This window comes from Columba livia, chromosome 1, assembly GCF_036013475.1.
Source record: "Columba livia isolate bColLiv1 breed racing homer chromosome 1, bColLiv1.pat.W.v2, whole genome shotgun sequence".
NCBI classification, from domain to species: Eukaryota; Metazoa; Chordata; class Aves; order Columbiformes; family Columbidae; genus Columba; species Columba livia.
Window position 1 is genome coordinate 128996833 of NC_088602.1, and position 21288 is coordinate 129018120.

Consider the following 21288-nt stretch of genomic DNA (forward strand, 5'->3'; position numbering starts at 1 on the left):
CCTCATTTATTACCAGATAAGCACATTGGATTCAATCCTACATACCTTCAGCACTCAGAATTTCCAGGAAGGTTAACAGTTTTGTGAGAACATGGAATGTAAGAGTCAGAGCCATTCAGAAGGAAAGGAATCCATGCCATGTACTGTGCAAATTATGTCTGTCTCTACATTAGCACTGAAATTACTTTTACAGTCGGCCAAGTATTAGCCATTTTGATATAATTTTGAAAGAAAGAAAGAACTGGATAAGTGACTGAGATGAAGTGAAAACTGGAGACTGCAGAAAATTTTCCTTCTTCTATAATTTCTGTGTAATAATATTTTCCTTTTCAGCCCTGTTACTGGAAAAGGCTAACTTGAGTTCCAGGGTCAAGAAAAGTAAATTCATCCACACTCAGCTGTTCAGATTTATGCTATTAAAAACAACAACAACAACAACCACCAAAACAAACAAAGAAAAACCCAAACAAACAAAAAACCAAACCAAAACAAAAAAACCTGGGCTGACTTAAAAGAATTGCAATGCACTATAAAAAAAAGTGTAGAGTAGCGTATCTTACAAGATTACAATCACCATCAGCAAATGTAAAAATAGGAATTCCTTCCTGAATTATTTCCACATATTGTCTTACTTTCATGGTTTCTATAACTCTACAAAGGGCAGCACATCCTAACTGTGACATATACAATATTGATAGATCCCCTAGAACCAAGGGGTGACTGAACTGCACAGAACCAACATCAACCTATCCTAATTTTTTGGTGGTAGACACTGTTGTGTGAGGAACACATTTGGCGAAGTTGTACTTCATGTTTCTTCATGCTTATATTGCTACTCATAACCTTTGGACATAGGAGAGAAATGGTGTGTAAGAAGTTTTTGTCATCAGCTGTCATATCTGTTAGGTAGGGCCAAGCTGGAATCAAAAGATGCCACAAATCAGGTCAGTCAGAATCAGCCCAAGTCAGAAATAACAGAAGCCAAGACACACAGCAGGAAAGGGCATCACTGGCAGCTTGGGTGAAAACCCTATTTGCAGTAGCAGCCTCAAACAAGGGTTGGGTAGAGCTAGAATAATGTCAGGAGCTAAAGGTAGGCCTTGAGAAAGAGGTCTGGGAGCCAGAGTCACAGTATGACTTGGGAGCCATGGGAAGGGATACAAAGGACTAAAAGCCGATCTCAGGTAAGTGGGAAACCACATACACCAAAACTGTACAGACTTATAATCCACCCCTTCACTACTAGGCCTTCTCAGGTCTTTAGTTTTTGAAAAACTGTTTACAGCCTCCTGCTATACTGAAAGTCCAACAGTGATTTGGAGGTACAGCCATGGTCTATTAAAGAGGCTTTGGTCCATGCAATATTCCTACATATTTCATCTGTCTTTCGTCTCTGTGTTCTACTGCCTTAGAAAATGACCTCTATCATGAATTACAAGAAAACACTCTTTTGAAGTTCTAAGACTTCATGTCCATACAAGTGGATAAAGGATAACTATTGAGTAAGATTTACTGTAATCTGAAGCTATAATGAGAACTGTAATGAGCCCTCCATGACAATGTGGGGAGTACACCTGAGATGCTGGTTTGCAGTTGTTAGAGCTGCCCTGACTGCTGCAGCTGTTGCCTTCATCGTTAGCTGAAAACTCTCTCCTCAACCTGCTGTCTGACTGTTATTCACTTCTTCAACCTTAGAGCTGCTGTACTGCTGCCCAAAAAAAGAATGTCACTGTTTGCTTCCACTGATACCAGTCTTCTAGGGTTTTTTCTCCTTGCAGAGACAGCAGAAAGTATTCTCTCCTTGGGAGAAGAGCCCAGGAAATTAGCAATTGTGTTTGTCTGTCATAGGCACTTAACATTTCAGTGTCTAAATATCTTTCTCAACTTTGACTGGAATTGCTTCCCACCCTCAAGAACGTTAGAAGTGATAAATTATTGACATTGTTAAAAATCACTCACATTTTGCTTATAATATCTGGTTGGTATTACATTCTAACCTCTCAATTTAGCAAGTAATATTTTTTTTCCCATTATGACACTTCTTCCTAGAACTGGACAATTCAGTGATTCTTATGTTTCAGGATACAACTCAAGTTTGCCATAAAGGATTGTTTTTTTTCTGTGTGGTGATTTATATTTTGATAGGATAGAATATATCATAAGTTTGCAGGAGTTTGGATGTGAAGCCTGGTTTGGTAGGTCTAAGCAACCTCTGAATAAATGAGGAGTTTGAAAGAGATGACTCAGCCCAATTGGTTTACACACTTTTCTCCCTTACCTACTGATTCTGCCTAGGTGTGGGTACCCTGAACAGAATAAATAAGCTTTTCTGGAAGAAACATAAAGAGACACTGTAGAACACTAAAGGAAAACTAAATATGCTAAGTTTACACATTAATCTACATAAACTCTTCTTCCAAATTGTTAAGTGATTTTGTTTGACGCAGAGAAGGTGGAGTCTATAATTATGATTTCTTTAATGGGATTTGCAGATGACTGAGGTGGGAGGTGTGTCCTCCCCTATACTACCTTCCCAGGGCACAGTGTCTTTTAGGGCACATTCTCACAAGCTCACTCACCAAAAAGGTGTTTTGCCTGACTTGTTCAGGAATTCAGAGATATGTAAGGAGGATGATTACTTTTAAATTGTAGACTTTGGAAACAAAATACTAGAAGCCTAGTATATCGATGCTGTATGAATTCTTCAGTGCTGTATAGGGTCCTTGTGAGGGACAAGGCTGCTAGTGAGCTACTTCTAAATCAGACATGACTTTGAGCTGGGCTATTTTGGAAACTAAGTAACTGATGAGGCTCAAGGTGTGGTCTGCCAGGGATAAGTATTTTATTTTGTGTTTTTACATGTACTTGGGTCACCTGATGCAGCTGCCAGACAGTGTCCTCTGTAAGTAACAGACTGGGGGCGGAGGAGTGGTGGCCTGTAGTGATCCTTCCCTGACTTTTTCAAAGTGGAGATTGCTAGCTTTCAGACATCTAGGCAGGAGAGAAAAAAAGGGACATGCTATGGGGGTACCTTTATTTGGGGACAGTAAGCCCTTCTATTTCCAAATCTGGAACAGACTAAGCCAGAAGCTGCAAGGCAAAAAGTCCTGGGATAAACACCTGGATGAAATCTACTTACTTCAGCAGAAAAGGTACCGTGCATTTCAGCCTTCTTGTCTTGCCTTTCTTCTGCTGCCCTTTCCCTGTAGCTGTTTCTCTCTTTTTCCCTAGGCTTTTCTTCCAGTAGATAAACTTTAAACCATCCTGGAGCACTTTATCAGATTTCTTCTTTCAAGGTGGAATGCTTCTGGAGTTCCAATCTTATCTGCTTTCACAGATGGGTTTACTAGGTTTCAGTTGAATTACCCTGAGTATAGGACTTCAATCACAAATAAATAACGTACACTTCTGTCTTTCCTGCTTCACTGGTAAAGCTCATAAGAAAATGCGTGAGAGTTGGTTTGGGTTTTCTAAATTATTAAGCATGTGTGTGACATATATGTTGCAGTCAACTGAAATGGTGGGGTTTTTTTGCAAGGATTCTGCTTTCTGTCTCTCTAAAGGTTACCCTTACTGTCAGATAGAGTGTGCTTAATGTTGTTCCACATTGTGGTGGTCAGTGACTTCCTGGGTAGAGGTGCTGTTTCTCAGCCCCACTGCCTGGGGGTCAACATGTACAGTGACTCCTCTTAGACCTTACATTATCAAGACTGCCCGTGTCTTCACATGTAAATACTGAATCTAGACTGTTTGATGCTGCTGTGCAGGGTTGCTCCTTCCTCACACAGGAATACAGGAGAATTTATGGAAATACAGCTGAAACATTTTTGTTGCTGTTGTTGTTGTCATTTCTGCATGCACAAATGCTGTAGTGCTCAAATAATAAATTGCTTCCAGTCCCTTCTAAAAAATGTTTCTTCTTTCCTCACAAAACTCTGGACATCTCTGGGGACAAAAAGATGGCCGTGTGGGGCAAAGTCTATCTATCTGTACCTATGTATGTATGTATACACACATATATGTATAAAATTAAGTAGGATAGTACCTTTAAGAGGGACAAATCTACATAGCTGTCTTTAGGGAAGGAACTTACATATATCATCATCTATCTTTTGACTAAATAACAAAAGCCTGTTCTATTTTACTCAAGAGCAGTGACACTTAAATACACTTAAAATGGGAGCAACAGTGGAACAATAGTGTATCCATAGAATAATGAACATTTTGGTATGTTCATAAAAAGCACCACAGGCACCTGAAAAATAAGTTCTCATCAGATTCTGTAATATCAAAATGGATGTGTAAAAAAGAAATATCTACATATGTGAGGGTCTCTATCTAACCTCTCACTTGATGCTGAACTATTTCTGGCCAGCAACAGATCACATTTCTTTGGCTTTGTCTAGCTCAGTATTGAAAGCCTACCAGGACAGAGATTCCACCATATCTTTCGGTACCTGTTACAGTCTTGCAGTAACCTTCCAGTGATTTTTTTTTTCCTGATGTTCAGCCTGAACCTCCAAAATCATCATTTGATGCTATAGGCCCTGTTTTTACCACCTGCTGTTACCAAGGAGGGTCTGGCCTCTTCCTTTTTGTTGCTCCCTTTCACATAGGATGCTACTAGGTTGTCATGCAACCTTCTCTTAGCCTGACAGTCCTCATCAGTCTTATGCTGCAGGCCCATGGATATCTTGTGTATTGCTACTGATAGAGCAGAACAGAAAAGGTGTTGGGCATATAAACCATTCTTCATAAACTTCACTTAGGTCACTACAGTACAATGCCAGTGTTCCCCAAACCTAACATTTCTGTGTTTCCTTATACAATTCTGCATAACAACACATATAGTGCATATGATATTGTCTGTGGAATCAGAGTTGCATGGGGACACGATTTTTGTGGAAAAAATGTTGTAAGCCAAGAGGACATTTACTTCACCTTCTCATTTTATTGTGTGGAAGTGCAGTGTTTTGTTTACCTTTGTCATTTCTAGATGCAGTGTTGTGGCTTCAGCTACAGTTCTTAGTGTTAATGATGCTGGAATACATACAGTAATAAGCAGCAATTAAATTCTATTGTTATCTTATTGAAAACCAATGGTAAATACTTTACTATTTAACTAGTATGCTCTGACTACACACAAGAAAGTCTGCAAGAGAACAGCAATGCTTTTTCCTGTTCTACAACTGGTGATGGCAATACCTGAAAGCTAACTGTTTCGGTAGTTCTCACCTTCACTGGAACTGTTGTTCATTCTCTTTCTTAGTGTGTAATAGTTCTAATAGTTCCTTGAATCTTATTGGCAGTTGACCTCAGCATTATTCACAGTGAGGCATTTCTTTGCATTGTGTAACACTTCCCAAATGGATATCCAAATTCAGGAAATTTGATACAATTCCCTAATATTAAAGAGGACTTTGATTTTATTTTACCTTACTCTGCTGGTTTCTGTCCAAGACTCTCCTTTTTATATAGCCCATAGCTCAGTGTGGAGTCTCAGGGGCAGTGGTCACATTCATCCTTTCTAGAATTATCTTTAGAAGTAAATTCTGCGATCTACATAGCTTGGAGCATATGAATATAAAAATGCAACATAGTTCATAATTATAGGGAACAAAAAGATTAACATTTATGAAAATTCAGGCCTGATAGAGGTGAAAAGAAATCACATGTCTTTCATAGTCTAATAGCTGTTCTGGAAATTATGAGAGCCATTGCTTGATTTACTTTTTTAGTTTGGCTTTCAGTTTTCTAAGGAAATGTGGGCGAAATCTCCCTAGCATGTAATATTAGAAATCCCACCACATGACAATTGCACTCTTGATAAAAAATAACTAATAAATTAGAGCTTGGATCCAGGACAATTATGTTATATTTTTCTTTCTGCTGTTGCCTGCCTTTTTAATTTTGATGGATACAAAATCTATCTTCTTTGTGTTTCTTCTCTCTCAAGCTGCTGTTTAAGGATTAGTGGTATCACCTGGCCTTCATGGGGTGCTCTGAGGCTTAATTATGCTAATGACAATAAACCATTTAACTAGTGTGGTATATTTAAAAAATATATAGAAATCTAATCTGTGCTATGAGAAATAATGCATTACAGGTGCTTGGGAAAATTTGCTTTTTTAGTCTCACAGACATATTAGTGAAGTGTTTTGCTTACCCTGAAAACATACACAGCACAAATAAAAAGTAGCTCAGCTGATATAAAGTGAGTTGCTGAAGAGTTGTACAGGGACACCAAGAGCCATCAGCTTCTAGACAGCTTCTAGACAGCTTCTAGCTTTTCAGGTTTGTAGGAGATGAGAGATGTAATCATAGTTTTGCTGTTCATTTGTCTAAACAGCATTACTGAGTTTTCAGTGCACAAATTAGCATAGGACTGTCCTGTCTAAAAATCCACAATACCTGTCAGTATTAACTGGTTCCTTTGCTTTCAAAGGTGACCATGAACTAAAGATGCCAACTACTACTTCATTTGTAGTATGTTTCAATAGCAGTGCTTCTGAGTAGTCAAGATGCAAAGAACAACCTGTTGGAAACTCTGCTGCTGCATGTAAAATAAAGTCAAAGGCATCACTGGCAGAATTTCTGGCCTTTTCTTAACACTGTTACACTTTCATCCTAATGGAAGCTTTGAGTCTAACAAAGGAAAACAAGCCTCCTTAATTTCACAAGCCTAAAGGTCCTCCAGAACTCGCATTTCCACAACAGTGCACAGACAAACACAAAGCTGACCTCAGTATCTAACGTGTGCGTTAGACTCATAGATTTAGGAAACTTAAAGCTTAAGCTTAGTCTTCTTAAACCTGGCTACAGGCTTCCTTGTGAAGAATTAAACATGAAAATTGTGCTCTGAAAATAAAAACACCCCAAATGAAAAAGTGGTTAAAGAAAACTAATTAGACACGGGGTGAGAAACACAATGTTGAACAAAACTGAAAAAAAATCCCTATTGAAGAGGGTTGGAAGTTTTTATGCAGGATGAAGTTATACTTCAGAGAACAAATTTGTTTTACGAATAACTCAGTGATAATAAATCATAACTAACATCTGTTGGACTCTTAATCCAGTTCTTGCATAAGATTATTCTTAGGATGGTCTCAGATGCAGAATTAAAAAAGGAGATAAATGCATTGAGATTACCTTCCTGGAAGTGACTAAGCAAGATTTCTATTGCTTAGTGTGGTAGATAGGTAAATATCTGAAGGGATATGACTTCCCTGTCTGTTTCTTGTCTAGCAGCATCAGCATTTAGTAACCTGTTTAATTTATTTCCAGAGAAGCCTGTCTACTGTCAGCTGAAGGGGCTTTAACACAAGAGGTTCCAGTTAACTTTCTGAGTCTTGCTGTCAGCGCTGAAGAAACTGGCTGAGCTTGTCCCTGTGTTGATTGTCATAGCCCCTGTTATCTGTCTCGCTTTCACTTCATGCTTTTACTTTCGAACTCATTCTTTAGCATCTTGCTAGATGATTGCACTGATCCGCTTTCTAGCTGGTTATCTTCCTCTGAGTGTTCCTCTGCTCTCCTGAAGTCTTGCACGCACTTACAAAAGCATGCAGAAGGAAGGGAGAAGATTAATCTCCTTTGGCAATTTCATGATGGAGTGTTGAGAATGGATATCCTGAACAGCACAACAGGGAAAGAAAAGAAAGATGAAATAATATCCTGTTGATGAATTTATAGCTCAGTTAAAAATAATTGCTTTAGACCCTCAATAACTGACATAGCTATGGGGATAAAGAATAAAGCTAGCAGATTCCAAATTTAAACTAAGGCAAACAGTAGGAAAATTCCATACAATGAATGACTCAAGTAGTAAACTCTGAGAAGGGAAGGAAAAGAGGAGAAAGAAATGCTCCCTTGGACCTCTGGTGAGCTCAGCCTTGAAAAAAAGTCTTCAGATTGATTGTTGTCCAGACAGTTAACATATTTAGCATATTTCATTGTTTTAAAAGAATAATGCTGTAAATTCAAATTGTTCTTTCTATAACAGGGTTAAGACTTACAGACTTGTCTTTGCACTCTTTATCTCTTTATAAGTGTAATGAGCAGGATACACTCCAAAAGAACTGCTGAAGAAACTGTAAATTTGCTGTATTACCAGCAAAAATGCTTGTGAAATCCTTAACCTTGTTTAAAACCATTTTACATGACTCTCTCAGTCAGAATCTGACCTACATTCTATCTTCTCTTTGTTTCACAATGCATTTTTGGGTGTTCCTGATTTTGTCCTCACCTATGTTGAAAAACAACTCGCAGTTCCTGAGTATATGATTGAATCATCTGTTAAAACAACTGGCTGATATAGTAACACATGATCAAGGCTTACTAGGTGCCTCAACACAGCTGCATTCCTTAGCTCAGCAAAAAGAAACCAGGAGCACGTCCATGCAGATACTGTTGCAGTTTTCATTGCCCATCAGAACTACTGGTTAGCTACGTAGCTGTGCTTATCCTAAACTGACCCTATAAAGCAACATCAGTGCTGCCTGGTGTTACAGACCTAACTTAGCTGGCTAAATTAGGATCTTAGTGTCCCTTGACTTCAGAACTGATGAAGAGAATGATTTAGAGTATCTAAATAGGTCTCTGCTGAATCATTCTCTGAAAGCTACATTCTCCATCCACTGACATAATTGTATGTTGTGGAAAGCGAGCGCCTACTGTAGGCAGCTCTGTTAAGAGACTAGGTTACAGATTTTAGCTGCTGCTGCTTTGACACACAGGAACTAGAGCTGTAAAATGTAAAATTTGTGCTGTGCTTGATGTGTCAGGAAGAAAATTGGTTAGATATACAGAACTTTAAAAAATTAAATGTTTTGAAGGTTCTAGATTCAGGTGACTTTGTTTTTTATATTAGTGAATGTGGCTCACTTAGTACTTCACATATATATGCTCAGCACATTTCCGTAATGCATTACAAATGAGTTGATAATGATAATGATATATTTTCAATGAGAGCCTCAGATGGAGACAGAAAATTAAATAAGAGTAAATGCATATGTTATAAACATGTAAGTCATGGACTTTTGAGATGTCAGAGGCAGTGTGCCATAATGTTTACCAACACTTCTGGGTTCTTCACCAGCTTGCTATTTGGCCTGAGATATCTGGTTCTTTAAGTCTGGTTGGAGGTTCCTACAAGAAGTAGAAAGGTTTGACAATTTTGCCCTAAATTTCTGAAAGCTGGGTATAGTAGTTATTAGGTGTGTCCTTCTTAGCAGGCTTGTAATTTAATTGGTTGTTTACAAGGGCTTTGGAGAATTTTGTGAGAAAGGTATTGTTTGTGTCCTCCCACATTGTCTCTTGCACAATCCTGCCTCCTCTTGTGAGGTCATTTGAGGGATAAAGGTCTACCCAGTAAAGCATCAACATGTTAATTGCAGCACTGTTTATATAATTGAAACCTCACCTCCTTCCCACTTCCTGCCACTGAAACTTACATTCTCCAGGAACATAGTCTTTCTCAGCTAAAATAATAGCAGAGATGGCAAGCTTGCTTCACTGATATTGAATCTTACAACTTTTGCTCAAAGTGCTTCTTTATTTTGTTCCTATTTGTCTGATCCTAGATGCAATGTTTACATCAAATCATCTTGTAATTAGCAACTAATGCAACCGACACATCAGAAGGCTAAATAAAGAATGTTTCACAAAGCAGCAAGGCTACGAGTTTGAAGGACACATAAAAATATCTCAGAATGGTTTCCTGGTTTGTTCAGGATGATTATATTCTGAAGACTTTTATTTCTCCTCTGTTCTTCAGCGTTTTTCTACTAGTTTCCAGTGACTTAGATAATGGGGTGCTGTTGGTGAAAGGAAATGCTCCTGTTATGGAATGATAAATATAATGTTCAATTATACTTTTATTACTTGTAGGCCATGCCCATTAATTAATTTACACTTACTTAAATTATTCCTATTTATCTGTGTAATGTGGCGCTTCTTTTTGTTTTGCTTTGTCTCCCAAATTGTCTTAAGTGTCAGTATCTTTCTGCTATAAAGGTGTGGAATACTCACACATTTCAGATTAAATCCAGAGATAATGACATATCAATTTTTTGCCTCGTTTCAAGATTCTGTTGCTCATAAAAAATAATTTAAAGTAATAAGTGTATATTTCTGTAAGACAAAATTTATGTTGCCTGTTTTCCCCTGGTTTTATTTTTAAATCAACATATGCCTAATAAGTACAAGTTCTGAGAAAATATTTTGTGCATTGGGTCATCTATATTTATATACAATGCAAGAGAGCTAATTGGTGACATCAAGACTGGAGGCAGTCTGAGCTGCAGTGATCACGCACTCATGGAGTTTGCAGTACTGAGGGATGTGGGACAGGTGAAGAGTAAAGTCTGGACCCTGAATTTTAGGAAAGCCAAATTCCAGCTCTTCAAGGAGCTAGTCAACTGGTTCCCCTGGGAAACTGCCCTCTGGGACAAAGGAGCAGAACAGAACTGGCAGATCTTTAAGGACGTTTTTCATAGAGCACAAGAGCTGGTGATCCCCAGGTGTTAGAAATTGGGAAAGGAAGGCAAGAGGCTGGCATGGCTGTGTTGAGACCTGCTGATCAAACTAAAGGGCAAGAAGGAAATGCACAGGCAGTGGAAGCAGAGACAGGGATTGTGGGAAGAGTATACGGACACTGCCCAGTTGTGCAGATATGGGGTCAGGAAGGCCAAGGCACAGCTGGAACTGAACTTGGCAAGGGACACAAAGAACAAGAAAGTCTGCTACAGGTATGTCACCCAGAAAAGGAAGGTCAGAGAAACCATGTCCCCCCAGATAAGCAAGACTGGTAAACTGGTGACACCAAACAAGGAGAAGGCTAAGGTACTCAAGAACATTTTTGCCTCAGTCTTGATGGGCAACGTCTCTTCCCATGCTTCTAGAGTGGAAAATGATCTGCAAGACAGAGACTGGGGGAGCAAAGTCCCTCCCACTGTGAGGATCTGGTTTGTGACCACTAAAGGAATCTGAATATACCTAAGTCCATGGGACCTGATGAGATGTATCCCAGAGTTCTGAGGGAATTGGCTGATGTAGCTGCCAAACCACTCTCCATGATATTTGAGAAGTCACGGCAGTCAGGTAGAGTCTCTGGTGACTGGAAAAAGGGAAACATTGCACCCATTTTTAAAAAGAGTAGAAAGGAGGACCCCGGGAACTACCAACCTGTCAGCATCACATCTATGCCCAGGTGTATCATGGAACGTATCCTCCTAGAGGCTATGCTAAGGCACATGGAGGACAGGCAGGTGATTAAAGACAGCCAACACGGCTTCACAAAGCACAAGTCTTGCATGGCCAACCTAGTGGCCTTCTACAATGGAGTAACTACCTCAGTGGACAAAGGAAGGGCTATGGATGTCATCTATCTGGACTTCTGCAAAGCCTTTGCCATGGTCCCTCACAACATCCTTCCCTCTAAATTGGAGATACACGGATTTGATGGGTGAACTGTTTGGTGGATGAGGAACTGGCTGGATGGTTGCACCCAGACAGTAGTGGTCAATGGCACAATGTCTGGATGGACATCAGTAACAAGTGGTGTCACTCAGGGGTCCATACTGGGACCAGTACTGTTTAATATCTTCATTAGTGACATAGATATTGGGATCAAGGGCACCGTCAGCAAGTTCGCAGATGACACCAAGCTGAATGGTGCAGTTGACAGATCTGAGGGACGGGATGCCATCCCGGGGGACCTGGACAAGCTCGAGAAGTTGGTCCATATGATACTCATGAGATTCAGCAAGGCCAAGTTCAAGGTCCTGCACCTGGGTTCAGGCAATGCCAGGTATCAATACAGGCTGGGGGATGAAAGAATTGAGAGCAGCCCTGTGGAGAAGGACTGGAGGACACTGGTGGATGAAAGACTGGACGTGAGCCGGCAATGTGCACTTACAGCCCAGAAGGCCCATTTGCAGACCAGAAGGCCAATTGTATCTTGGACTTCACCAAAAGGAACATGGCCAGTAGGTCAGGGGTAGTGATTCTGCCCCTCCACCTGGAGTCCTGTGTCCAGCCCTGGAGCCCTCAGTACAGGAAAGACGTGGACCTATGGGAGGGGGGCCAGAGGAGGGTCACAAAAATGATCAAATGGATGGAACATCTCTCCTATGAAGACAGGTCAAGAGAGTTGGGGCTGTTCAGCCTGGAGAAGAGAAGGCTCCAGGGAGACCTTGCTGCGGCCTTTTAGTACTTAAAAGGGGCCCAAAAGAAAGAAGGGGACAAACTTTTTAGCAGGGCCTGTTATTATAGGACAAGGGGTTGTGGTTTTAAATTTAAGGAGGGAAGATTCAGGCTAGGCATGAGGAGGAAATTTTTTACAATAAGGGTGGTAAAATGCTGGAACAGGTTGCCCAGAGAGGTAGTAGATGCCCCATCCCTGGAAACATTCAAGACCAGGCTGGACAGGGCTTTAAGTAGTGCTCATCTAGTTGAAGATGTCCCTGCTCATTGCAGGGGGGTTGGACTAGATGAGCTTTGAAGGTCCCTTCCAACTCAAACTATTTTATGATTCTAACACATTCTCTCTTTTTTTCTGACATGGGTTTTCTTGTGGCTTTAGAGCTATGTTCATAGATGATGCATTCTAACATTAGTGTTATCACTTAATGCAAAATGCCTGTTATTTATATATAAATAGTATTTACCTTATAAAGAAGTGTAACCTCCAAATCTTGTAACTAAATATTAATAATACCAGAATACAAGGAAGAAATCTGGGACATCACAAGGATGAAACATTGAATATATGTCCAGGTATATGTTTGGACTAATATATTTGTCCTGCAGGCTCGCTTTTTTTTTTTTCTGTGTGTATTCGAGACTAATATCCAGTCTATTGGCGGCTGTTATTTTGTAGTAAAAGGACAGGCTGGGGCTGGCAGGAAAATGAGGGCTCACATTATCCTTGTTCATATCAGCTTGAATTTGTCATCGTTGTACTGTGTTCCTTAGACCTATTCCATATCACACATTACAGCTTCACCTGAGCCATGCTAGATAATTAACAACAAATTAAACATCTGTATTACAAGAAAGCAGAGATGAGATAAAACACAAAATTTGCTTCTGAACAGAGACTTAAAGCGGAATTTATTCTATTTGGAAAGAGGAATCTATTTCTACTTCATGCTGAAAATTCATGAGATGTAGGCTGTTTCTTTGGTTTTGAGGGTCTTTCTTCCTCTTAAATCTTGGACTACTTAGAATTCTTTATTTGTATAAAAAGAAAAAAAAAACTCTACTGCAAGACACATTTTATGAATTAAAAGACAACTCTGAATGTATTTAAGGATAATAGAAATATTTACCCCAAATTAGTAGATTTTCTTCTATTTTTCCTTTGTGATTTTTGGGTGGCCAACTCATTATTTTGAACATTGGCAAGCTTGGTTGGATGCTGAGCAAGCAGGCATTGCAGGTAACTCTTTGCACCCTCTCGTCATGTAGTTATACACATTGATAAGAACCCCACCCAAGCCTTCTCTTCCCGAGGCCAAAGAGTTCCAGCTCTCTCAGCCTTTTGTCATACAAGAGGTGCTCCAGATCCATAATCATCTTTTGAGTCCTTCACTGAACTCTCTCCAGTAGCTCCCTATATCTTTTGTACTGGGGATCCTAGAAATGGACAAAGGTATGACCTTACCAGAAATGAGCAGAGGGCAAGGATCACCTCCTTTAGCCTGCTGTTACATCAAAGGACCTTGTTGTGAAGTCGAAATTTGGTGACTGTACTTGTCAATTCTTCAGTAGCCCCAAAGGATCTACTGAAATAAACCAGAGCCTCATGGAATACCCAAGGCCATTCTTCAACTGTAAGTGAACCTTTCAGTCTAGAACTTGTTTGATGGCATGCTCGTTCCCAGGACAGGCATACATATCAGTTCTTGACAAATTCCTCCATTTTCTCAGCATCAGAGAAAAAAATAGAACAGCTAAACTTTCAAATTTTTCCTCATAACTTTGTGTGATGAGGAACTACATTTCAGAGCACACTCTTTTAACTGTACCATAGGAAGCATTGTTACGACACAGGGAAAATTCTTGTTTGTACTTTTTATTTTCCAGCCGTTATGGGAGTAATCGGATATTGATCCTTTTTTAATTTATTGCGCTGTGTAGAAAAACTACTGGCTTTTTCTGGCACCTGAGGTAACTGGTCTACTGGCAGGAGGGGCATCAGAGTGACCCAGCCATCTTTGGCTATCTTCTGTGGCTCAAAAAAGAGGGCTGTATAAACCAGAAACATTTTGGTTATTCCTTTCTCCTATCTTTGCCACCACCATATGGTTAAGTAAATCCTAGGTTTTTAGTACTGCACTTGTTTGCTTTTTAGTACTGCACTTGTTCACTTTTGCAGGTGCTTTTCTTTTTTTTTTTTTTCATTCAAAAAAATACCTCTGATGGTAAGTATGCATTCCTGATCTTTCAGTAAAAATGTTGAAGATGCATACAGTCTTGAGCTCTGCAGAAAGGCGCCATGTGTTTGACAGTGTTTCTTATCAGATACTTTTTCTTGACTACAGGATCTGGGAAACTCCACTCCTCCAGGCTGCCAAAGAGAACAACCTCCCAGCTATTAGGAAACTTCTCACTGACAGAACATGTGATATTTATCAGAGAGGTAACTCAACAAATTGTTTTCTGTGGAAGACAAGAGCCTGCTACAACAATTCGTATGTTTGTTAGTTTAATGAAACATCTCTGTTAGCAGACTCAGCTTTGCAACAAAGTGTGTTTTCTAACTTGGAGAGCTCATCAAACCCTGAAGGAAGGGTGAAAATCAGAGGTTTACAGCTCAAACAGGCCTTTTTTCTAAGAGGGCCTGAGGGAGGTGGTTTGCTGTGGGAGGGCTGTGTGTCCATTCACTTCACACCTAAGTCTGCTGTCACTTTACAGGCACCTGAAAACTCTGTTCAGCTTTCAGATTTTGATGGGGTGAAGGACAGAGACTATGTAGTTATGTGGCTGTTACCACGACATATGATGCGGCAACACCTGGAAGTACTCAAAGGAAGATCTAACACTCCCATAACTCTCAGCACCAATAAATCCATATAGTGAATATCTAGATGACTCATATGCTTCTCTTACTGTTTTCAGGTGCAGTGGGAGAGACTGCACTTCATGTAGCTGCCTGGTATGATAATGTGGAGGCTGCAGTGACACTGATGGAAGCAGCTCCTGAGCTTGTCAATGAGAGGATGACGTCAGAGCTCTATGAAGGTAACATCTCAGGGAATTAGGATGGGCAGGATCTGTAGGGGGGGAGAGGAAGTACTGCCCACACATTTAGGGAAGTAGCTTATACTGCTCCTGGTTCAATATATTGCTCGACTGCTATATAGCAAAACCAACATACAAATGGCTTCTGACCATTTGTGGAAGGTGGAATTATATTAAACCCAAGTACACACATTTGCAAACGCGTAATTGATAAACCCTTAACCCCAGGTGGGCCTGTTGGCTGTACTGGGATTGCAAGGATATATACAGCTTGCTGTTTGTCATAGACGTGTAACAAATGGGACAACTACCTGATCTCCTCTGAAAGGAGAATAAATGGTTCTTTGGTTGGCAAAGAACAGGGACTGAAAGCAAATGTGGCCACTGCTTTTGAATCTAGACTCTGAGCCAAGTTTTTAAAGAATGGTTCTGATTGACTACACAGAAATGCAAAACAGGGTCTTGAAACCACTAAAATAATAAAAGTGGAGTTTAAAAAATTCTAATACCTAGTTTTATGGATTAGGCCAAGTCTTCTTTGGGAGCTCTGTCTTGACCTGGCCTTCATGTACCTTGAAGGAAAGCCTAGTCCTTTCTGACAGACATGAGCTTTCAGTGTGCTTCCTGGAAGAGTGTGGCACATCTAGTTCCCCCCTTCTCCCTACCCCACCCCGTCCCCGCCCCTGAGAAAACCTGGAAAGTGCATCCTGCTGGGGTTTTTTGGTCGTGTTGTAAAGTCACTATTCATTAATTCCTAAAATATTCAAATAGCATGGGACCTGTGGACAATCTGTAGTCCAACCTTCTGCACACAACAGGGATAACTTCAAAGCTAAATCATGTAACCACTATGGATGCAGTTCCAAAAAACTTAGATTTACCGTGAGTGAAATGTGAAACAAGAGGCTACTGATCAACCTGAAACTGCTTTCTTGGAAGGCAAGGGTTTATTTCTGTGTCCTACAGGGCAGACAGCTCTCCACATTGCAGCAGTGAACCAGAATGTCACTTTGGTGAAGGCTTTACTCAAGAGAGGGGCCAATGCCTGCACAGCACGAGCCACTGGGAACTTCTTCAAGCACAGATCCCAGAGTCTTCTCTATTTCGGTACAGCCTTATCTTCTCCCCTTGCTTGCTATGGAAGGGAATCAGCGGAGTGAGGAGGGAAGCTTTCTTTGTTTCCCATCTAAACCAGATAAACAGAGGCGGCTCCTGTCTCCAAGTGTCATCAGTCACACACCTTTTAGCAGGCTGTAAGACTCCATCTGAGTGTGTGCATACTACATGAATATAAATATATAGATTATACACATTTTATATATTTTCATGTATACAAAAAATAAAAAATGCACAAGAATTATAACTTATTTCTTCCTAGCAGCATATACTGCAACTTATGTGTCAGCCTTCTTATGAAAATAATCTGAAAACAATACTTCTTCCTTTTAGTGTTGTGTGAGGCAGGTCTTCTTTTCCTTTCTGAGCAAGATGAGGAGTAGGTTAGGAAATTTACAGGTCAACTGAAGGAACTCTTCCTTTCATAACCTCTGGCTTCATAGCATGGATAGATTTCACTTGCATGCTTCAACCTCTCCTGCCTCCTGTGGTCTTAATCTTTCTCTCCATTCCTTTCTTTGCAGGCGAACATGTTTTATCATTTGCTGCCTGTGTGGGAAATGAGGAAATTGTACAGTTGCTCATTGAAAATGGAGCTGACATTAGAGCTCAAGATTATCTGGGTATGTGCTGTGGGGTCCAGTGAGTTGTATGCAGTGGATCTGGATACTTTAAATAAGACCCTGTCATCTGTGTATGCACATATTTTTCTCTCATTACAAACAGCTGTGGAATGAGACATGTGAGGAAAATGAAAGCCACTGTTAATGGCATCATTCAATTGCCAGTCTTTGCACATGGCTGGGCTATTCTTTATCTGGTGTGCTTCTTTCTTAGGTAACACTGTTCTTCACATCCTGGTCCTCCAACCTAATAAGACATTTGCCTGCCACATGTACAGCCTGATGCTTTCCTATGACAGAAACAAAGATGGACCAGGATCACTTGAATTAATTCCTAATAATGAGGGGCTTACTCCATTCAAACTGGCTGGAGTTGAGGGCAACACTGTGGTAAGTTTAAATGACACAGTTACCTACATACAAAAGAGGTTATTCAGAAATAGAGAACTTGAAACAACATAATCCAGACTGAGTTTCTGCATGTTCTCAGTGGGTAGAATATACATAACAAGCTGGGGTTTTGGGGGATATTGGTGTGGGGTTTTGTTTCTTTGTTTTTTTCCGGAAGTCTCATATAGGACCAGAAAACCTGCATAAGAAATTTCTTGACCCTAATTAAAGAAATGAGTGCTGAAAGAATAATCTTTTGACCCACTTTTGAAGAGTTGAATTAAATGGGTGTTAACAGAAAGATCCACTCCAAGTAATTTTTTAGAATTCTGACTGAAATTATTGTTCTTGTTGTTTAGATTTCATTACCCTAAATGTGACACATAGGAAACCGATTCGGGCACCAACATTTATTCATAGTCAAGAACTTCTTATTTAATGTAAACTCTCATCCTTCCCCTTAACAAAAAAAGATGGTTAGTGTTTCCTCTGTAGATGCACAAAGGACAGGATCATTTCCCTTGCCACACCTCTCTCTTGATAATTTGTAGAAGAGTATAAAATAAATTTTTCTAATTAACACATAATTCCATATGAAATCTATTGTCATGATGTGAAACAGTGTCAAATATCTTCAGCAGTTTGATTAAAGTTTAGAATAAAAATCACTCATCCTTTACCTCAAGCATGAGCTAGCTATCAAATGGGAGTCAGAAAAAGTCCTCTCACTTCTTAGCCTGCTATAATTGTTCCTGAGAGATATGGGAAACACAACAACTGCCAAGTTAAAGGAAAAGACATTGTAATTAATGTTTTTTAGCAACTTTATTTGTTTTTATTGCAAATACACTGTATACTGGAAACTTCTGATATCCTCCACCCCATTCTTTTCTTCTCAGATGTTTCAATACCTTATGCAGAAGCGGAAGCACATTCTCTGGTCTTTCGGCCCCTTGACCTCTGTGCTTTATGATCTCACAGAGATTGACTCCTGGGCTGAAGATCAGTCCTTCCTTGAGCTCATTGTTTCAACCAAGAAGAGAGAGGTACTGTGTGCAGATCATGGTGATTATAAAAGGAGATGAATTATGAGTTTGAAGGTTCAAGCTGCTTTATATTATCCAAAGAGCAAGAACTTTGTACCATGTGCTGCAGGGAACACATGAAATCTAGTAGCTTTTTAATGGTCTGGCTACATCTTCTGAGGTGTGAAACTTGCAGATGATTGAAAGAACTTAGTATGAGCACTCCATAGGAAATGACATTGTGTGATTCAGTGAAGGGTTCTCTCTCTTTCACCAGGCTCAAAGATATCAGTAAAAAGCAGCTCTTGAGTAGCTCTAGCAAGTATCTTTCTATAACGGTGATACTGACTGACTGTCACAATGTCCTTGTGAGACACAACTATGTTCAGAAATCCTAATCTGCAATGCATTTTAAAACCGCTTATTATTATTTTTCCCTTCATTTAGTGATGTTGCTTGTCCAGGTCATGACTCCAAACAAAGTAGGTGAATTATCTCTGCTGCAGGCTCAAAACCTTGTAAAAGGACCACTAAGATAATAGCAGGAAAGTATAATGGCAAGCTTAGACAGATGTGTTTAAGATTCTCAAGGTACACTACCCTATCAGTTGTAATCACCTTAAATAACCCTAATAGAGCAGGAAATTAATCAGAAAACACTTTAATTTGTGCAATTCTATCCATCCTGTATTATTTTCAACTATCAAAATTGTAGCCAAACTTGTCTAATAAAAGTTTCAGCTCCCGGAGAACTTTGCACAATGTGGAGGAAGCTTATGAAAATCTCACTTGCTTTAATTTAAAATCCTCTAAATTTCTCTGTGTGGCAATATGTACAGAAGTTCAATGGAAAGAAGTCTGTGTCAAAAAAACAGAACAAACTAAGAAGTCATCCAGAAGACTAAACCATAGTCCTAAAAGAAAAAAGAATATGGTGCCCATCTCCTCCCAAAACATATAGTGCATGCAGATCCAAGATTCCTAATTTCAGAGGATAAGATGTCCCCAAATACCACGAGATATTATGATGTCTTTGTTTTCCAGAATGCTCTTAAATATGCAACAAATGATTTTTGCATGCATAGATAATTTTTTTTTTTTCATTTGTATTTGATATGTGTTTGGTCAAAAATACTTGATGTCTGCTCTAGAAGAATGCAATCTGTCACCCCATTCTCTCATATCCTCCCAGTCCAGTATCAGGCCCCAGTCAGAAGTAGGTTCTTCTTGTATTAAGGGAGATGCATAAACAAATAGGTACTAAGATACATTCTCTGACCCTTAAGTGGATTAAAAGTGGCAAAAATAGAAGGGAACTAATCTACAGGAAGGTTGTAGTAAGTTTCTAAATTTCTACCATCCTTTTGAAAAATAATTTTACTCTCCTATGCAAAGAATTCTAGAATACTGACTTCTACACGAAACAGAACACCTAAGGCTATCTCTCATTTTCTTTTGATCTTTTAGGACACTTCTTAGGCCATTTGAGAGTCATGCCCACATACATATGCCTTGCACTTTTACCCTCAAGGTGCAATTAGAACTGAGCGTAATTTCCAATTAATTATATTTATGCCTTTGTTTCGCTTTTACAGAAAAGGCCTTGTTGACATTTTGGCACTTAGCTGGCAACCTCAAAAATGTTTCTTGGAAAAGTAGCTTATTGGTCATATGAACCCTACATTTGATGAATCCAATTTCTTTAGACTATCTCTGGAGTAGACCGAGCCCCTTAACCTAGAAAGCAAACTTTGATCCTTCATAAACATATCAGCTGTAGTCCTGTTTCTGCACTTTAAGTATTTACATATTCTACTTACATCAATAGAAATTACACTTCCAGACAGGGAAGACAGATGAAGGATTACAGGCTCACTCTTGAACTGTAGGAAAACATTGCAATTGTAGTTTCAGTTCAGCTATACTGATTTCTTCCAAATTGCGGATGGACCCTTAACAGTAACAGTGAGATGACAGAAAACCACAAAAAGATTCCATGCTGATTTTCTGGGCTTGCAGGTGCCAATAAACAAAATGCCTTTGTTCTGCTTTCACTTTAACAGATTATGGGTTATAACTGAATAAAAAATAACATTTTGTTTTGAAAATACATCAAGGTGATCCATTTGATTCCAAGGTAGAAATTTAGCTCTTCAGCTACTGCAGATCTTGGAGGCCACAATAATACTTCTTATTTTCTGTAGCATATCCTCATATATTCATGGACCTAGATCGTAGGTTTGTCTCAAGCGTTAATATGAGTTCAGGCCTACTCAGACAACAAACTTACTCCACTATCTATCATACTTCTCTTGCACTTCCCACTGGTACTCAAAAGATGTTCTCTGCAGGATATGTTTTTTTACTTTTTTTTTTTTTTTCAAAGCTCTTTAGTGGCAAACTGAGCAAATCCAAACTCACTTGAGCACTGCATTTTGCAAAATGCTAAATGCAGTAGGTGAGAATATTTTGTTAACATTCTCCCAGGAAACTGTGAATGATGCTTATAAACAAATGCCCCTATGTCAATTAATTCTTTCTGTCATTCTTAGGCACGCCAGATCTTGGACCTAACACCTGTGAAGGAGCTGGTGAGCCTGAAGTGGAATATGTATGGTCGTCCATATTTCTGTTTCCTGACTTTATTCTATATACTCTACATGGTCTGCTTCACTATGTGCTGTGTCTACCGACCACTGAAACCCCGAACAGGCAACAAAACAAGCAGCAGAGACAATACAATTTATGTCCAGAAAATGCTGCAGGTACTGTGTCAGTAGGAGTTGCCAGCTATTGCAGCTGTCCTTTTCTCTGTCTGCCAGCTGACCTTTGTCAATGAGGAGCATTCTCCATAGCTGGGACTAGGCTGGTTCCTCTGACCTTGTCAGGCT

The 21288-nt window shown here is 39.6% G+C and overlaps 1 protein-coding gene across 4 annotated transcripts in view; it reads left to right on the forward strand.

The window, feature by feature from the left end:
- Nucleotides 1–2548: 2548 nt before the first annotated feature.
- Nucleotides 2549–21288, forward strand: part of LOC102096432 (transient receptor potential cation channel subfamily V member 6) — a 32764-nt gene continuing 14024 nt past the window's right edge. The window contains exons 1-9 of one of the 4 annotated variants that reach the window (XM_065028911.1): nucleotides 2556–2622; nucleotides 3078–3152; nucleotides 14544–14641; nucleotides 15121–15243; nucleotides 16210–16350; nucleotides 16884–16982; nucleotides 17197–17372; nucleotides 18272–18418; nucleotides 20950–21162. In XM_065028911.1, the coding sequence (XP_064884983.1) occupies nucleotides 15189–15243; nucleotides 16210–16350; nucleotides 16884–16982; nucleotides 17197–17372; nucleotides 18272–18418; nucleotides 20950–21162 (831 nt within the window). In that variant the 5' untranslated portion in view covers nucleotides 2556–2622; nucleotides 3078–3152; nucleotides 14544–14641; nucleotides 15121–15188. Of the gene's footprint in view, nucleotides 3153–14543; nucleotides 14642–15120; nucleotides 15244–16209; nucleotides 16351–16883; nucleotides 16983–17196; nucleotides 17373–18271; nucleotides 18419–20949; nucleotides 21163–21288 lie in introns of all 4 variants that reach the window. The other 3 variants (XM_065028886.1, XM_065028901.1, XM_065028895.1) reach the window with 3 other exon arrangements.